At 46.0% G+C, this 18,327-nt stretch overlaps 1 protein-coding gene across 1 annotated transcript; it reads left to right on the forward strand.

The window, feature by feature from the left end:
* On the forward strand, window positions 1-16,170 carry ttpa (tocopherol (alpha) transfer protein). The gene is made up of 5 exons (XM_060058754.1): window positions 1-278; window positions 3,581-3,734; window positions 13,012-13,205; window positions 14,462-14,572; window positions 14,829-16,170. Exons 1-5 carry the CDS (start codon window positions 96-98, stop codon window positions 15,108-15,110), a joined length of 924 nt encoding a protein of 307 aa, XP_059914737.1. The 5' UTR covers window positions 1-95; the 3' UTR covers window positions 15,111-16,170.
* Window positions 16,171-18,327: the final 2,157 nt, after the last annotated feature.

Genomic DNA, 18,327 nt, shown 5'->3' on the forward strand with positions numbered 1-18,327 from the left:
CCCAACTTCCCCAACTACCAGTGCCTTATGCGTCCGTCGGTTCCAGCGTTTCTCCGTCAGCCCCCCGCCGAGCCCATACAGCCAGGGTCGGAGCCATGAACTCCGGGTCGGTGGACCTACTCTCCCCGGACGACTCGTTCCTGGTCCGTTCCTCCGTGGTCCGGCTCAGGCTCCGGGCGCAGGCGGAACTAGACCCGCTGCACATACTGGACTTCTCGGACGGGTTCCTCATCAAGTTCCTCCGGGCCCGGGACATGGACGTGGAGCTGTCCCTGAAGGTGAGCCCCCCCTCCCCGGTGAGAGAAAGAGAAGCGACACGTGGAGCCTTTCATTTAGTCGTCTTCACTTGAGACGGTTGATTACTAGGATATTGATTCATTGATTGATTTAGGATATTGATTCTTTGGCGTTAACCAGATAATTCGTCATCTCGAAGACACCTCACCTACAGTCAGTAATAACACGCTAATACCGCTTGTCCTCCTACAGTCTGACCCGCGGGGGGTCAACAACCCCCACTCTGATTCTTGGAAATTCAACTAATCAGCTGTTATACACACACGAGCAGTGACAGACTGGTCCCATGGCATTCGCGGGCCTCGGGCTCTAGTGGGCCGTTTGAGCCGGCCTGCCAATCAAAGAGCGGCATGACTGTCACAGCCGCGCGGCCCCTTCATGCAAAAGGCGGCCCCATAATATCTCGGCCCACTCTCGACCGTCAATCATTTTCTATGGCCAAATTTCTCCAAGCTCCTCACCACTGTTTTCCGTGAGAAAATATATTAATACCAGAGATAATAATAATAATAATACATTTTATTTAGAGGCGCCTTTCAAGACACCCAAGGTCACCTTACAGAGCATATCAAAACAGAATAACACTCAAAAGAAAGGGGGGGACCTCACTAACCACCACCGATATGTAGCACCCACTTGGGGGATGCACGGCAACCAATCGGCGCCAGAACGCTCACTACACACCAGCTTGAGGTGGAGAGTTAGGGATGAGGTGGAGAGTGAGGAAATTCCCAGTAACAATCCGTCCCAGAAACATAGAAGACAGTGTGGGGAGACAGGACGGAGAGACTGTCAGGCGCTTGTTCACGAAGAACCCGCGGCCCGCATTAAATAAGAAAGTTTCAAAGCTAAGACAAGAGGAAACGAGGGGGAAAAAAAATTGTCAATACCCCAAACTATGCTCCTATAAGGGGGGCACAGATTAGCAAAAAAAAAACACCTCAACACATAAGCATCACATCAAAAACATCACAAACATATGGGAGGGGGAAGGGAGTTGGGGAGGGGAGGTGTCACAACTCAGACACCGGGAGGCGGACGCGGCCAACGGGCGCATCACATCACTCACGGCATACTGTGCTGCAACGGGGGAAGGGGAGGGGGGAGGGAGTCCAGTAGGCGGTGAGTCCAGGGGGTGTGTGTGTAATCAGTCTTGTGTGCGTGTGTGTGTGAGCTCAGGGACTCCATCTCCCATGGACTCAACAGTGTCTCTCCCGTCTGATAGCTGGTGACGAGGACACGACCGTCGCCGTGGAGACGACCTCGAAGAGTTCCGACCAGAGATAAAGTTCACAGGAGGTGGGGGGTGGACTTTGTGGGGGGAAGGGTGGCAGGGCATCCATCTGCATAACAACCAGGGAGAGGAGAGATATCAGCCTTCCAAGGCCAAAGTGGGGGGGCCGAATGAAGATAAGGATTGCTTTGGGTCAGGCCGACTCTGCAATTTTTGCCAACCTTAGAGTCTCTCTGGTACTCTCTGTAGTCTTCCATTTCCAGAATCCAAAAACCAAAAAGCCAAAATAGCCGAAAAATTCGTGGTCCGTTTAAACCCGGTCCAACTTCACCACAATGGTATCCAATTTGCGATTTAGTTCGCCCGACGCATGAGTCTGTGTGTCGGCCATCCGGCACAATCCAGCAATGTTGGATTGCAATCCAATAATGACGGGCAGCTTTTCAAAAGCCGGATATGCTGCCATCACCTTACTAACTTTGAGATAGAACAGGAACCCGCAACCTCCGAACAGCAGGAATCCTGCTATCATCATCCCAATTATGTAGACGTCTTCAACATCCTCGACGGAAAGTATGGCGAGACACAAGGGCCTCCACTCCTTCCAGGAGTCCATCATGTATCCCGCTGCGAACGTTCCGTCAGGGCAGGCGGGCTCTCCTTGGCCCTGTTTTCTCGTCGAGAAAATTTGATCAATAGCGTTGAGAGACCAGCCGATCAAATCCATAATTTAGGTTTCGGGTAGAATGCAGAGAAGAGGCAGCACAGAACAGAGACAGAGACAGAGACAGGGGAGAGATAAGGGCCGGGAGCGGCAGAGGGAGCAGAGAGAGATGCGACCGCCTTCGTTGGATGCAGAGTAAGAAGTGATATAGATATGGGTCCCTATATCGCAGTCATGGTTACCCTCAACTTTTATATCGATCTACATTGTTTTGTAGCCAAATTTCTTATTCAGATGTTAAAAAATGTGCATGGTTTGAAATAAAACAATCTACCTGTATTTTCTTTATTTGATTATTTGTTTGCAAAAAATTGAATGAGGCAATTACTTCTGGGAATTTCAAGACCAAATCGAGTAGGCTAGACCGCATCTGCGTGGTTGGAAGCTATACTCTGTTGCCATCAGCAACAGAGGAAGAGGAAAGAGAAAGAGGTCCTTATGAACTTGGATTCGGATGACGTGATAGACCCTTACCTGCACCATAAAGGCCGTCTCTTTACTGTCTGACCCTTACCTGATCCTTAATGACCTGTCTCTTTACTGTCTAACCCCAAACTGCCCCTCAATGACCTCTCTCTGTACTGTCTAACCCCTACCTGCTCCTTAATGACCTGTCTCTGTACTGTCTAACCCCTACCTGCTCCTTAATGACCTGTCTCTGTACTGTCTAACCCCTACCTGCTCCTTAATGATTTTTCTCTGTACTGTCTCACCCCTACCTGCCCCTTAATGACCTGTCTCTGTACTGTCTAACCCCTACCTGCTCCTTCATGATTTTTCTCTGTACCGTCTAAACCCTACCTGCTCCTTAATGACCTAGCACTTTGCTGTCTAATTCCTCCCTCTCTGCGGTGACTGTCTAACCCCCCCTGTCTGCGGAGACTGTCTAACCCCTCCCTGTCTGCGGTGACTGTCTAACCCCTCCCTGTCTGCGGTGACTGTCTAACCCCTCCCTGTCTGCGGTAACTGTCTAACCCCTCCCTGTCTGCGGTGACTGTCTAACCCCTCCCTGTCTGCGGTGACTGTCTAACCCCTCCCTGTCTGCGGTGACTGTCTAACCCCTCCCTGTCTGTGGTGACTGTCTAACCCCTCCCTGTCTGCGGTGACTGTCTAACCCCTCCCTGTCTGCGGTGACTGTCTAACCCCCCCTGTCTGCGGAGACTGTCTAACCCCTCCCTGTCTGTGGTGACTGTCTAACCCCTCCCTGTCTGCGGTGACTGTCTAACCCCTCCCTGTCTGCGGTGACTGTCTAACCCCTCCCTGTCTGCGGTGACTGTCTAACCCCTCCCTGTCTGCGGTGACTGTCTAACCCGGTTGTGTTCCAGCTGATGCTGAACTACCAGCGCTGGAGGAGGGAGAGCCCTGAGATCAGCGGCTGTCTGTCGCCGCGCTCCGTCTCCGCACTGCTCGACAACGGTTACCATGGCGTCCTGCCGCTCAGAGACCACAGTGGCAGCAGGGTGCTGGTCTACAGGATATGTAAGTGTGTGTGCTTGTGTGTGTGCGTTTTTGTGGATGTGTAGGAGGGGCCGTATGGGACATTTTTCAGAATGAGCATGCGCATACTGTGGTAACCCGGCACGGTGAGCGAACCACCTCCTCCCAAACATGGCACAACTTTGGGTGGAAAAGCCATAATGGCATGTTTAATCCTTAACATAACACAAAGGCTCTGAAAACACAATGACGAAAAAACCTGGGAGGAATCAACGGTCCCATCCTTCGTGGGTGGAATCCCGTCACCCACGAGGACCGGTCTCTCCGTAAGGAGCCACATGGCTGGGAGAGCCCCGAATGAGTGGAGAGCAGGCTATTTAAGCCCTGCTTCTCCACCTGTTCCACAGGTGTTCTCCATGTCCTTAATTGGCTCGGGCCGGGTTGCCACAATACATATATGAAACCAAACTCATTCACATACTATACTGAAAACCTTGCACACATACAAGTGCAAAGCTTTTACATACACAACTGAAACACTCTCACTCTCACACAACGGAAAAATCATATTCTCACATACACAACTGAAAAGCATGCATGAATTTTTTACGTACACATATGAAACTTTTCACATTATACTATACTATACTATAGTGAAAAAACCTCAGACGTGTATGTGAAAGTGTTTCACTCATGTGTGTGAGGAGTTCAGTGAAAGCGGAAGGTGTTTCAGTTGAATCGGAAGGTGGTTGAAAAAAGAAAGCGCGCAATTCAGACAAAGAATAGACACAGACATACGCTACAGACACAGGCGCTACACTGATGTCTGCTGGACAACAGCCTACAGGTAGCCGTCGCTGTGTGATTTGTGTAAGTATTATCACGCAACACTTTCGCTCGAGATGAAATATTTGAATGTTGCACGTGATGACAGCCAATCAGCGTTCCATCGGCCAACCATTCCCTGCGGTGCAGTCCAGAGTGAACCGCAGCATGGAGGAGAAAGGGATTGTTGTATATAATATAATATATAAATATCTATATAATAATATAGCTGCGAGCAGCAATGAGGGGGCCAAGCAGAATATGACTTAATAAACTAATTTTGGTGGACAAACATAATTTGTTAGGTGGCTACATGATGGCCGTCTCAGTAATTTCACTTACAATGAAGGCTATAGGCAAATGGTTATCACAATGAAAATACATTGAAGTTGCTGTCTAAGGGCTGGAATCGACTTGCTGCTAACAACATCTGCATACGGATCGGGGCTGTCATACGTATGTCATACTGCGATCGTTTGGTGCGTTGACCGTCCACGTCGTCGCAAGGTAACACGATGTGTCCGCAAGCAGAATTTACCCACAGTAACAAGATAGATCTACGTCAGACACACGGCCTTCAACAATTTAAACAAGTTTCACATCAAAAAATAAAAGGTAGGCTGAGATATGATCACACTCGCTCTGGTTTTAATCCCCCCCTAGCGGTCAAATGTCATAGAGTCATAAGACTATGAGCCAAGTTTGGTTTGGATACATGAAAACCTTGCAGAGATATGAGCTCACTTCCTGTTTGATGTCCCCCTGAGGTTAAAGGGGACATATTATGAAAACAACACTTTTCCTGGGATTTGGGGTATGGTTTTGGGTCCCTGGTGCTCCCAAACGCATACAAACTTTGACAAAAGTCTGTACATGATTTTTTGAGTGAGATATGCATTTCTGTAAGTACCCCGCCTACAGTTACCAAACGAGCGAGTCAGTTTCGGCGCCCCCTCCTACGTAGGAAGAGGGCACACTTCAATATTACCTCCCACTTCCCCTCCAGTCAGAGCATAGCTATGATTTTGTGGACCAGCGGACGAGCAGCTCCGGTGGGGGGAGCTCGGCGGCAGCCCGGCAGCTCAGCTCCGGGAGTGCAATTCCTTTCTCTGCCGGACTGCCGCCGAGCTCCCCCCACCAAAGGAGGAGACATGGAGGAGAAGGGGATTGCACTCACTGAGCTGAGCTGCCGGACTGCCGCCGAGCTCCCCCCGCCGGCCGCCACCGAAGCCTCGGCGGCAGTCCGGCAGCTCCGTCGGTGTACTCCGGGAGCTGAACTGCCGCCAAAGCTGGCAGGTCCGGCGGGGGGAGCTCGGCGGCAGTCCGGCAGCTCAGCTCCCGGAGTACAATCCCTTTCTCCTCCATGTATCGGTTCACGGACTTCAGAGAGTCAAGGCCATAATACCTTTCCCCCAATTCTTCTCAACCATGGATATAACAAGATATCCCCCACTACGAGTCTATACTTGTTGTGTAAGTACCAGAGACGTCAGACGTAGTCTTTATGATTCATTATATCATCCGAGGCGCACATTGCTTTTGGCTGTGATATTAGATCTAATATTAAATAAATACCATATATAATATTATTATTATTATATTATATTATATAGATATAGAGCTCCAGGAGTCCGCAAACGGCAACAATCCCTTCTCCTCCATGCTGTGGTTCAGTCTGACTGCTCATTGGTCAATGGGCAGCAGCTCATTTGCATTAAATCTACAGACAACAGAAACAACGCATTCTGAAGGGACTGAAACAGGGGCATAGCGGTAGGCAAGATTTTTTCCTAAAAGCTATTTCCAGCAAACAGCTTCAAAACATGTTTTCTGGAACTCAAATACTATGTTTGCTTGTTGAGAAAACACCATAATATGTCTCCTTTAAAGGTCACCAAATTGTTTGGGTGTCCCCAGGATGATGATCTGTACCGACAGCAATATATTGTTTCACTTCTTATGACAAATCTACCATGAGAAATAATTTATTAGCTATATGGGTTGGTCTGACAGTATCACCAGACATTGACAATACGTTTTTAATATAATCATGTGTAGAGAGAGGAGTTAAAACACATCTTCATTAATTAAAGCGCCCCCTATAGGTCAAGGGTCACCAAATTGAATGAGTGTCCCCATGGTGATGTCATTGGTCTTTTTACCAAGTTTGGTTATGATACGTCAAAGGGCTGCTGAGAAATGGGCTTACTTCCTGTTTAACAAGTTTGGCTATGATATGTTAAAGAGTGGCTGAGAAATGGGCTTACTTCTTGTTTGGCAGCTTCGTCGTTAAGTTTGATTGTCTGTCATGGCAAATCGGTTTTTGAATTTGAAAAACTGTTCATTTAATTTGTTCAGCTTGGACTGAATATCTTATCGGACAAGTTTCATGAAGATTGGACAGAGTTTGTGGCCTGTGGTTATGTACTATTGAGTTTGACAACTTTCAACATGGCGGCCAAATTCTGATGTTTCCATGAGAAATAATTTAATATCTAAATAGAATGGTCTGACAGTATCACCAGACATTGACAACAAGTTGGAAACATAATCATGTGAAGAGAAAGGAGTTAAAACACATCTTCATTAATTAAAGCGCCCCCTAGTTTGGTTATGATAGGTCAAAGGGCTGCTGAGAAATTGGCTTACTTCCTGTTTGGCAGCTTTGCGGATTGCGGATTGGCACCCAAATTGTTTGGGTGTGCCCAGGATGATGATCTGTACCGACAGCGATATATTGTTTCACTTCTTATGACAAATGTACTTATTGTAAGTCGCTTTGGATAAAAGCGTCTGCTAAATGCCGTAAATGTAAATGATGTCATGAGTCTATGTACCAAGTTTGGCTATGATATGTTAAAGAGTTGCTGAGAAATGGGCTTACTTCCTGTTAGGCGGCTATGCCGTCAAGTTTGATTGACTGTCGCGGCCAAATTCCGATGTTTCCATGAGAAATAATTTATTAGCTATATGGGTTGGACTGACAGTATCACCAGACATTGACAATAAGTTTTTAATTTACTCATTATAGAGAGGAGTTATAACACATCTTCATTAATTACAGCGCCCCCTAGAGGTGAAGGGTCACCAAATTTAATGAGTGTCCCCATGATGATGTCATTGGTCTTTTTACCAAGTTTGGACACGTCAAAGGGCTGCTGAGAAATTGGCTTACTTCCTGTTTGGCGGCTTTGCAGACAAATTTGATTGACTGTCGCGGCCAAACGGTTTTGAATTTGAGAAATCTAGTCAATAACTTGTGTGAAGCATGGTCTGTAGAGTATCTATGCCAAGTTTTGAGAAGATTGGATGGGAAAATTTGTGATAGGAGATGCATTTTGAAGGTTTTTGATAAAAACCAAGATGGCAGAAAATGACAACATAAGGTGCGTCCTTGTTTGTGAAAATTTGATGAATGGGTTAAAAGTTATAAACATGAATGCATGTCCAACTTTGACCTGTTTGTGGCACTAGAGCTCTTAGCAGAGTTAGTTAGAGAGTTAGCAACCCCAAATTTCAGGGATTTTCGGTGAATGAAGAATTGATTAGACAGCTATTTATTAGATACTACCGCTAATAATCCATTGGAACCCAAACAAGCCCTGTAACCACGACAACGCCGGTAACCACAACAAACACCCCAAAGTCGAAACCGCACGAGAGCTCACCCCGCTAAGGCCCGCCCCAATCTCCCAAACCCAATGACGCTACAATATCATCTGGAGGCGCACACAGCTCTGGCCGTGATATTATATCTAATATTATATTGATATTTATATACTATAATATTATATTCCTCTTTCTTCTTCTTACGCCAACTGTCCCCATGTATGGCCATACTTCTTCACATCTGCATCCAGGTCACGGCGCCAGCTGTTTCTTGGCCTGCTTCTCTTTTATTTCCCTTGCGGATTCCAAAAGAGGGCGTGTCTTGCACTGCTGGATGCAGCCTTTTGAAGGGTATGGCCAACCCATCTCCAGCATCTTCGGAGGATCTCTTCCTCAACAGGCTGCTGTCCTGTTTGCTGCCACAGCTCCAGGTTACTGATGGTGTTCGGCCAGCGTATTCTTAGGATTCGTCTGAGACGGTTGTTGATAAAGGACTGGATTTTCTTCATGGTGGTGACCGTTGTACTCCAGGTCTCTGCACTGTACAGAAGAACAGGCTTTAGCATGGAGTTAAAGATCCTGATCTTGGTGTTCCTAAGCAGCTCAGAGAATCCCAAGACTTTCTTCAGCTGGTGGAAAGCTGCCTTTGCCTTTCCAACCCGAACCTTCATGTCAGCATCTGTCCCTCCCAGCTCGTCGACTACACTGCCAAGATAGGCAAAGCTTTCCACTTCCTCCAGTGCTTCTCCCTCTAGCATGATGGGGATTGTGTTGTTATTGTTTACTTTGAGGATCTTGCTCTTCCCTTTGTGTATAGTGAGGCCGAGGAATGCTGAGTGAGTTGCGATGATAGTGGTCTTCTGCATTTGTTGCTGGGTGTGGGGAAGAAGTGCCAGGTCATCAGCAAAGTCGAGGTCGTCCAATTGTGTCCAAGGTGTCCATTGGATGCCATTCCTCTTCTGGGCATTTGATGTCTTCATTACCCAATCCATCGCCAACAGGAAAAGGAAGGGTGACAGTAGGCAGGCATCCTTGCCTCACCCCTATTTGCACTTTGAAGGCATCGGTAAGCTGCTGGCCATGAACCATTCTGCAGGTCATTCCTTCATATGAGTTCCTGATGATGTTAGTAATCTTTGGTGGTACGCCTTAGTGTCTCAACAGTCTCCAGCTGGTCTGCCTATCCACACTGTCAAACGCCTTCTCATAGTCATATAATTGAGAGCTGAGTTCGACTCCAAGGACTGTTCCAAGCTAATCTGCAGGGTTGTTTTCTGGTCTGTGCAGGATCTACTCTTCCTGAAACCAGCTTGTTGATCTCGGAGATGTGGGTCGACCGCATCTTTCATCCTGTTCAGGAGGACTCTATTAAAAATCTTTCCTTGGGTTGACAGCAGTGTTATCCTCCTGTAGTTGGAGCAGGGACTAGGGTCACCCATCTTTGGGAGCTTGATGAGGTAGCCCTCCTTCCACTCTCTGTTGAAATGTCTTCCTCCTTCCAGATGTTTTGGAATAAGGGATAGAGCATTTCCACAGTGGTCACTTCATCCACTTTCAAAGCTTGTGCAGGAATGGTGTCTGGACCGGCACAATCGATAGGAAGGTCACGGTTGGCTGGCTGGATATTTGCTGGGTTCGATGGAGAAGGTCTGTTCAAGGGATCCTCAAAATGCTCTGCCCATCTACGCTTTTGCTGTTCTAGCCCTGGAATAGTGTTCCCTTCTCTGTCCCTCACTGGCCTCTCTGGTTGACTGAACTTACCTGAATGCTCTTTATGTTGGTATGCAGCTCCCTCATGTTACCCTTTTGAGAGGCATATTCTGCCTCTGCTGCCAGTGCCTCTATGTAAATGATCTTGTCTGCCCTTATACTCCTCTTAACTATTCTATTTGCTTCTGAGTACTGCTCTTGGGCCTTGGCTTTTCTAGCATGTGTGCGGCTGCTGCTTATTTCTGCCTTCATCCTTTTCCTCTCCTGGATCTTTTCTAAGGTTCCCGCTGAGATCCATTATTTTTGCCCCTGCTTTTTGCTACCTAGCACTTTCTGACATTGATGTTACCGCCTCTTCAATGCTCTGCCACTTTTCCTCCATGGTCTCTCCCTCAATCCGCTGTTGTATAATCCAGGCCTTTTTGGAGAGTGTGGTTCTAAACTCTTCTAGCCTTGCTGTTTCTTTCAGAGCAGTGGTGTTGTACCACTGGCGTTGACTGGTTTGCCCTGTCAAGTTCCGCCTCAGCCTGAGCTTCATGCGGGCACCGAGGAGATGGTGGTCTGATGCATCATCCGCTTCCCTTCTAACCCGTCCATCTTCAAGAGATCTTCTGAACTTATTCCCGATGCCGACATGGTCGATCTGATTTTCTTTCATCAGATCTGGTGACACCCAGGTGGCCTTATGCATCCGTTTGTGTTGGAAAAAGCTCCCGCCGATGACAAGGCTCGTAGCGGCACACAGGTTGGCAAATCTATCCCCATCATCATTCATCTCCCCCAAGCCTTGTTTTCCAATTATTTCCTCGTACCCCTGGTTTTTACTGCTCGTGGCGCCCCCCATGTGACTTGGCGCCCCCCACAAATATGCCGCCCCGGGCGGCTGCCTGGTTCGCCCGTACCTAAAACCGCCACTGCTGCCAGGAGCCTAGCCCCCGCTGGTATAGCCCTCAGGGTCACGGAGGCACACAAGCCTCCCCACCATGGCAAGGTAGCAACACATTGGGGAGGTAATACTATATACTTTTATATATAGAGCTCCGGGAGTCGCAAACGGCCACAATCAATTTCTCCTCCATGTTGCGGTTCACTCCGGACTGCACTGCAGGGAACAGTTGGCCGGTGGAACGCTGATTGGCTGTTACGTGACGTCACTCAGGGAGTCAACGCTGATTGGCTTTCATCACACCACTTTCACGGCAAAAGTTCAAATAGTTGCGTTGTGTCGTGCTACTAAATCTCTCTGAACAAACTTGCCCGTACCAGGGCGTTCAGTCCGTGCCACATTTTCAAATCTTGCCGCAGATTTTTCTAGCGTCAAAATTTGCGTCTGTGGTGGGGAGGGGTTGCAGTTCGGTGGTCTGAGGATCTCGTCACTGCTTTTGGCAGATGATGTGGTCCTCATTGGATCATCGGCCTGTGACCTTCAGCACTCACTGGATCGGCTGGCGGCCGAGTGTGAAGCGGCTGGGATGAGGATCAGCACCGCTAAATCTGAGGCCATGACTCATAGCAGGAAACCGGTGGATTGCTTACTCCGGGTAAGAAATGAGTCCTTAGCCCAAGTGAAGGAGTTCAAGTACCTCAGGGTCTTGTTCGCGAGTGAGGGTACGATGGAGCGTGAGATTGGCCGGAGAATCGGAGCAGCGGGGGCGGTATTGCGTTCGCTTTACCGCACCGTTGTTATGAAAAGAGAGCTGAGCCGCAAGGCAAAGCTCTCAATCTACCGGTCAATCTTCGTTCCTATCCTCACCTATGGTCATGAGGGTTGGGTGATGACCGAAAGGACGAGATTGCGGGTACAAGCGGCCGAGATGAGTTTTCTCAGAAGGGTGGCTGGCGTCTCCCTTAGGGATAGGGCGAGAAGCTCAGCCATCCGTGAGGAACTCGGATTAGAGCCGCTGCTCCATTACTTAGAAAGGAGTCAGCTGAGGTGGTTCGTGCATCTGGTAAGGATGCCCACTGGGCGCCTCCCTTGGGAGGTGTTTCAGGCACGTCCAGTGGGGAGGAGACCTCGGGGAAGACCCAGGACTAGGTGGAGAGATTATATCTCAACACTGGCCTGGGCAAGCCTCGGGATCCCCCCGTCAGAGCTGGTCAATGTGGCCCGGGAAAGGAAAGTCTGGGGCCCCCTGCTTGAGCTGCTCCCCCCGCGACCCGACCCCGGATAAGCGGATGAAGATGAGAGATGAGAAATTTGCGTCTCTACGTTGACTTTGTATGGAGTCGTGTCGCCCCGTCGCGTTTGGTTGGAACGCACAGCGACGGCTACCTGTAGGCTGTTGTCCAGCAGACATCAGTGTAGCGCCTGTGTCTGTAGCGTATGTCTGTGTCTATTCTTTGTCTGAATTGCGCGCTTTCTTTTTTCAACCACCTTCCGTTTCAACTGAAGCGCCTTCCGCTTTCGCTGAAATCCTCACACACATATGAGTGAAACACTTTTCACATGCACGTCTGAGGTTTTCAGTATAGTATGTGAATAGTTTCATATGTGTATGTGAGAGAGAATTTTTCAGCTGTGTATATGAGCACATTTTACTAGTACATGTGAAAGCATTTCAGTAGTCTGTAATAGGTTCCACTAGTTGTTACGAGAGCTTTTCAGTTGTTTGAGTGAAGTTGTTTCAGATGTGTATGTAAAAGCCTTAACTTGTGTATGTGTGGAGTTTTCAGTATAGTATGTGAATGGTTTCATATTTGTGTTTGAGAGGACATTTTTCAGCTGTGTATGAGAACATTTTACTAGTATGTGTGAAAGCATTTCAGTAGTCCATGTAAAAGTTTTCACTAGCTTTTATGCAAGCTTTTCAATTGTGTATGTGAGCGTATAATTGTTCAGTTGTTGTGAGTGTTTCAGTTGTGTATGTAAAAGCTTTTCACTTGTATGCGTGCAAGGTTTTCCGTATAGTATGTGATGACTTTGGTTTCATATGTGTATGCGCATGCTCAATCTGAATAATGTCCCATACGGCCCCTCATAAATGTGCGTGTATCTGCATATCTGCATTGTGAGAATTAAAAGGAAATTAGCTCATAGCTATTACACAAATGTTCTCTGTTTCAATACAATTCTCAGTGTGTGTGTGTGTGTGTGTGTGTGTGTGTGTGTGTGTGTGTGTGTGTGTGTGTGTGTGTGTGTGTGTGTGTGTGTGTGTGTGTGTGTGTGTGTGTGCAGGTCGGTGGAATCCTAAGGACTGGACGGCCATCCAGGTGTTCAGGGTCAGCCTGATGACATCAGAGGTCATCGCCATGGAGACGGAGACCCAGCAGAGGGGGGTCAAGGTGATCTTTGACCTGGAGGGTTGGAGCTTCAGTCACGCCCTCCAGATTAACCCCTCCCTCGCCCGCAAGATCTCCTCTGTACTCGTGGTCAGTAGATATATACGAATATATATACATATATATACAACATAATACGAATATATATACCACATAATACTAATAGATAAATAATAATAATAATAATACATTTAATTTAGAGGTGCCTTTCAAGACACCCAAGGTCACCTAGATGTACTACATAATATTAATATACCACATAATACGAATATATATATACCACATAATACAAATATATATACTACATAATACTAATATATATACCAAATAATACCAATGTACATATTTACCACATATATAGCAATATATATACCACATAATATGAATATACATTTATACTACAAAATACTAATGTATACACCCCATAATACTATTATATATTTACTACATCATACAAATATATATATATATATATATATATATATATATATATATATATATATATATATATATATATACCAAATAATACCAATGTTCATATTTACCATATATAGCAATATATATACCACATAATATGAATATACATTTATACTACAAAATACTAATATATACACCACATAATACTAATATATATTTACTACATCATACATATATATATACCACATAATTCTAATATATATATGCTAACTAATACTAATATAAATATATACTATATAATACTAATATATATATACCACATAATACTAATATATAATAATAATATAATATATATATATATATATATATATATATATATACCACAAAATAATACTAATATATATACATACTACATAATACTAATATATTACACAATACTAATATATATATACCACATAATATATATACCCCATAATACTAACAGATATATACTACATAATACTAATATATATATACACAACATAATACTAATATATATATATTATAATAATAATATTAATAATAATAACAATAGTAATAATAATAATACATTTTATTTCAAGTGCCTTTCATGTCACCCAAGGACACTGTACGGGAAAGGCAAAAACAAAATGGTAATAAAATATGATGTGATAGAAGTCATCTCACCCATTGTTTTCAATGCCTGATGAAGATCCCTAGAGATCGAAACGTCAGGTGACAATAAAACAGGCACTGAACATAACATAACATTTTATGCAACATGTGTATAACATGTTATATAACATGTGTGTAACATTTGAATAACATGTGTGTGTAACATGTGTGTAACATTTTATATAACATGTGTATAAAATGTTGTATAACATGTGTACAACATGTTCTATAACATGTATACAAAATGTGTGTAGGACTCATTCCCTCTGAAGGTGAAGGCGATCCACCTTATCAACGAGCCGATCTTCTTCGGGCCGGTCTTCGCGATGCTCCGCCCCTTCCTGCCAGACAAGATAAAAAAGAGGGTGAGTTACCTGTCAATAATTACCATTATTTATACATATTCATACAGTGACCAACGATCCCCGGGCTGTGCTCACGGTATTGTAGCCTTATGTCGGACATGAATTATTAGGGATTATTATGTGGTTATTATGACCTGCTTCCTGTCTCCGCCCCCTGCCTTGTCCTGATTGGTTTAAAGCGTAGCCGCTGCGTGTGTCCTTCCTCTGGCCCATATATGGTGATATGCCCTGTGATTGGTTGACCTGGTGTCCCCAGGTGCACATGCACGGCTTCAACTACCACGACTCGCTGACGGACTTCTTCCCCACCTCCCTCCTCCCCCCGGAGTACGGGGGGGAGGGGCCGGGGCTGGAGGGGGTGTGTCAGCAATGGGCCAATCGGCTGCTCCAGTCCGAGCGGCTGCTCGAGCAGATCGCCGCCCACCGCACGGGCGACGTCACCGCCGGCAACCAGATCACGGGAGGAGAGGAGGAGGAGGATGAGGAGGAGCCTCAGCAGGAGGAGCAGGAGGTGCACCATCAGGAGGAGGTGCACTAGCAGGAGGAGGAGGAGGAGCCTCAGCAGGAGGAGCAGGAGGAGCCTCAGCAGGAGAAGGAGGAGCCTCAGCAGGAGGAGGAGGTGCACCAGCAGAAGGAGGTGCATTAGCAGGAGGAGGAGGAGGAGGAGCCTCAGCAGGAGGAGGAGGAGCCTCAGCAGGAGAAGGAGGAGCAGGAGCAGGAGGCTGAAAGAAGGTCATGAGTTATGGTATTGCGGCTCCACCCAAACACAATGTGCATCCTCTTGTTACTGTCGTGTCCCTGAGCTGAACTTCACTAACTGGTACTTCTCCAGTGAAGCCAGTTCAGACAGCCTGCAGAGCCCACTGCCCGCCCAGATGCTCTGGACATGAGGTCCCGCCTCTCTCCCCAATCACTGCCCAGTAGAAGCAACTCATTCCTGAGATAAGAGGGGAGGGGTGTAGCACCTAGCACTTAACATAGCCCTTAGCCCATAGCATAGCACATAGTGTAGCATGTGATGTTTGTCATTGGAACAGATATATGTTGTGCTAAGGGGAATCTGTTCTAAGGTGTGTGTGTCTGTGTGTGTGTGTGTGTGTGTGTGTGTGTGTGTGTGTGTGTGTGATGGTCACCTAGTGTACTATCCGTCCTATTCATAATATTATCAATATTAAATGTGATATTAAATATCATTCTTATAACATTCTACTCTGTCCCTCTCCTCTTCTCTTCTCTTCTCTTCTCTTCTCTTCTCTTCTCTTCTCTTCTCTTCTCTTCTCTTCTCTTCCACTCTCCTCTCCTTCTCTCCTCTCCTCTCTTATTCTGAACAGTTGGAGCCATGGGTTATTTAAACGTTTTATTTTTTTTAATTCAAGGTATTTAAACTGTATTTAACAGCCAGTATTATAGCATTGATTTTAGTGTTTTAACTGTTGACCAAAGGAAAAATTGTGAAATATATTACTGGGCGACCTACTTTTTTATAATAGTCTGTTTTAAATAGTCTATATTCAGTGTTCAGTTGTGTGTGCCATTGGACATGATTGAAGACAGTTTAGAAAGGTCACTTTGGCATTTAATAAAGAAGTAATGTTGTATTTCTTCAGTGTATTAAGGATTCATGTGTGCTGGAATTTGATGTTTGTATTTTACTACCTGAAGGTTGCATGATTTTAATTAGCCAACTTGAAGGTCCTGTAGGCTTGAGAGCGAGCAGAAAAGTAAACTTGTACGTTTCTTGTAAGTGTGGCATTCACAATCCTGTGATTGACAGTAGGGCTGGGCGATATATCGACATTTGAAATATTATCGATATTTTTTCAAACAAGATATGGAACGAGACGTATCGTCAACATCGATATAGTTTAATTTGCGTTGAAGGTACAGCACATCTGATACAAATAACAGCAGTTTCAAACCGCGACTGCCGCCTGCTATTTCGTAACTCTTCTTATCTCTCTCCCGCTGTGCCTCACAAACACTCTGCCCCGGCCCGGCCCCCCACGTCACTTTTTTAAATCCCCTACGGCGCGAAACATAGGGTCCGCCAGCAAACGCGGCGCCGAGGAGCTTGCATGTAAACGGAAGACAAATGGCTCCATTGTTTTGAAATGTTTTGGTACAAGGTGTCTGACGAATTAAGGTATCAGGTATTTTGTAGAGTGCTTCAAATTTGTATCAACTAAAGGGTTAAGTACGTCCAACCTCTTCCATCACTTGCAGCAGCCCAAAGTGCGAAAAAATACGTGCAGCGAATCAAAATCTTAAGGTGTCTCTTGACATTAATTATTTTTTATTCAGATAAAGGCAGTTCAGCCCAAAAGGATTGCGGACTATGCTTCAGGTTGATGAGGAAGTGGAAGAACCAGAGGCAGTCACTTCACTGAGGGCTGAGGGATAAATAACTTAAATCATACTTCTCGCACCTTTAGTCTTTAAGATGATAGACTGAAGACAATCGTTACGACGACAGAGTAGGCGGTAACTCTTACTGTAAACTTGAATGGCTCTGCGATGCTGGTCTTACTCTGTAGGTGAAGGACTCAATGTAGTATGCCTATCCTGTGTACGCGCTAATAAACGATCTGCTTATTTTAACCTCGGAAGTCATTTTCTATCCCATAATAAGCAAGCAGATATAATATTGCATGATAAACATTAGACCGGTGTAGGGCTAACCCCGCTAAGATCAGATCCAGACAGCAGGACTACAGACAATAGATCCAGACAGTAACAGACAGTGGGCCAACAGACAGTATGTCAATTGACAGACAGTAGGTCAACAGACTGTAACAGACAGTAGGTCTACAGACAAACACTAGTTCTACAGACAGTACCGACAGTGGGTCTACTTCACTGTAGAGCTATCATCTGTGTGACCTGTCGGTTCTGCGTCCATGAGTGTGTTCTCCCAGTGTGGTGGGTTGTGTGTGTTTCCTGTGTGGACACGGTAGTGAGGTTGCTCTTCGGCCCTTGCTTCATGTTCCTCGTTATGAAGCCAACTGGGTCATGTCGAAACGGGACTCTTGATCAATCATCTGCGGAGCTGGAAGAACAAACAAAGGCGAAGCTCCACCAATGTTGACGAACGCCTCCATGGTGCCCTATATCCTATAGATAAACGGACTGCCGGTTTAATTCCCAAGGAGTGTGCGTCATGTGTCCACTCGATCAGTGATGGAGATTTGAAAATGTGCGCAAAAGTAAGGTTCGATTAATCTTTCTGCGCGCAGTATCAGAACTAAGGTGTCCGAGTTCTGCCACCTGGCGGCGGCCTCTCGTCATTACACCGTCCTCTCTACGGGGGAGGAGGGGTAGGGGCAGGAGGGAGAGACGAGATTCAGCCAAACTTGATCCTTTCAGTTGTTGATGACATCAGAATAACAAATCATTTTATCTCTAAACACTTAAACCGAATCCAGTGATCATCAATCATATCCAAATCAGATGATTAGATCACAGAGCCGGGTTCGGGCTATCAGCCTTTGTTTGAGACTCCTGTCAACTCAATTATCACACACACACACACACACACACACACACACACACACACACACACACACACACACACACACACACACACACACACACACAACCCCTGAGGCTGTGTTGTCTGACACCAAGGAGTGTTTACATAAGGCCAGAGGCAAATGGCCACCCTCTGTGTGTGTCTGTGTGTTCTCACGCCCGCGCACACAAACACAAAATTCTTCCAACTGCCTTCATACTGTATCCAGTGAGCTACAGTCTGTTAG

The sequence above is a fragment of the Gadus macrocephalus genome, chromosome 8 (assembly GCF_031168955.1).
Source record: "Gadus macrocephalus chromosome 8, ASM3116895v1".
NCBI classification, from domain to species: Eukaryota; Metazoa; Chordata; class Actinopteri; order Gadiformes; family Gadidae; genus Gadus; species Gadus macrocephalus.

Bases quoted from the DNA above. Each gene is read 5' to 3' on its own strand.
- ttpa (XM_060058754.1), top strand. From the start codon at position 96: ATGAACTCCGGGTCGGTGGACCTACTCTCCCCGGACGACTCGTTCCTG. The intron at 279-3,580 runs GTGAGCCCCCCC...GTTGTGTTCCAG, and splicing joins ACGTGGAGCTGTCCCTGAAG to CTGATGCTGAACTACCAGCG. The intron at 3,735-13,011 runs GTAAGTGTGTGT...GTGTGTGTGCAG, and splicing joins GGTGCTGGTCTACAGGATAT to GTCGGTGGAATCCTAAGGAC.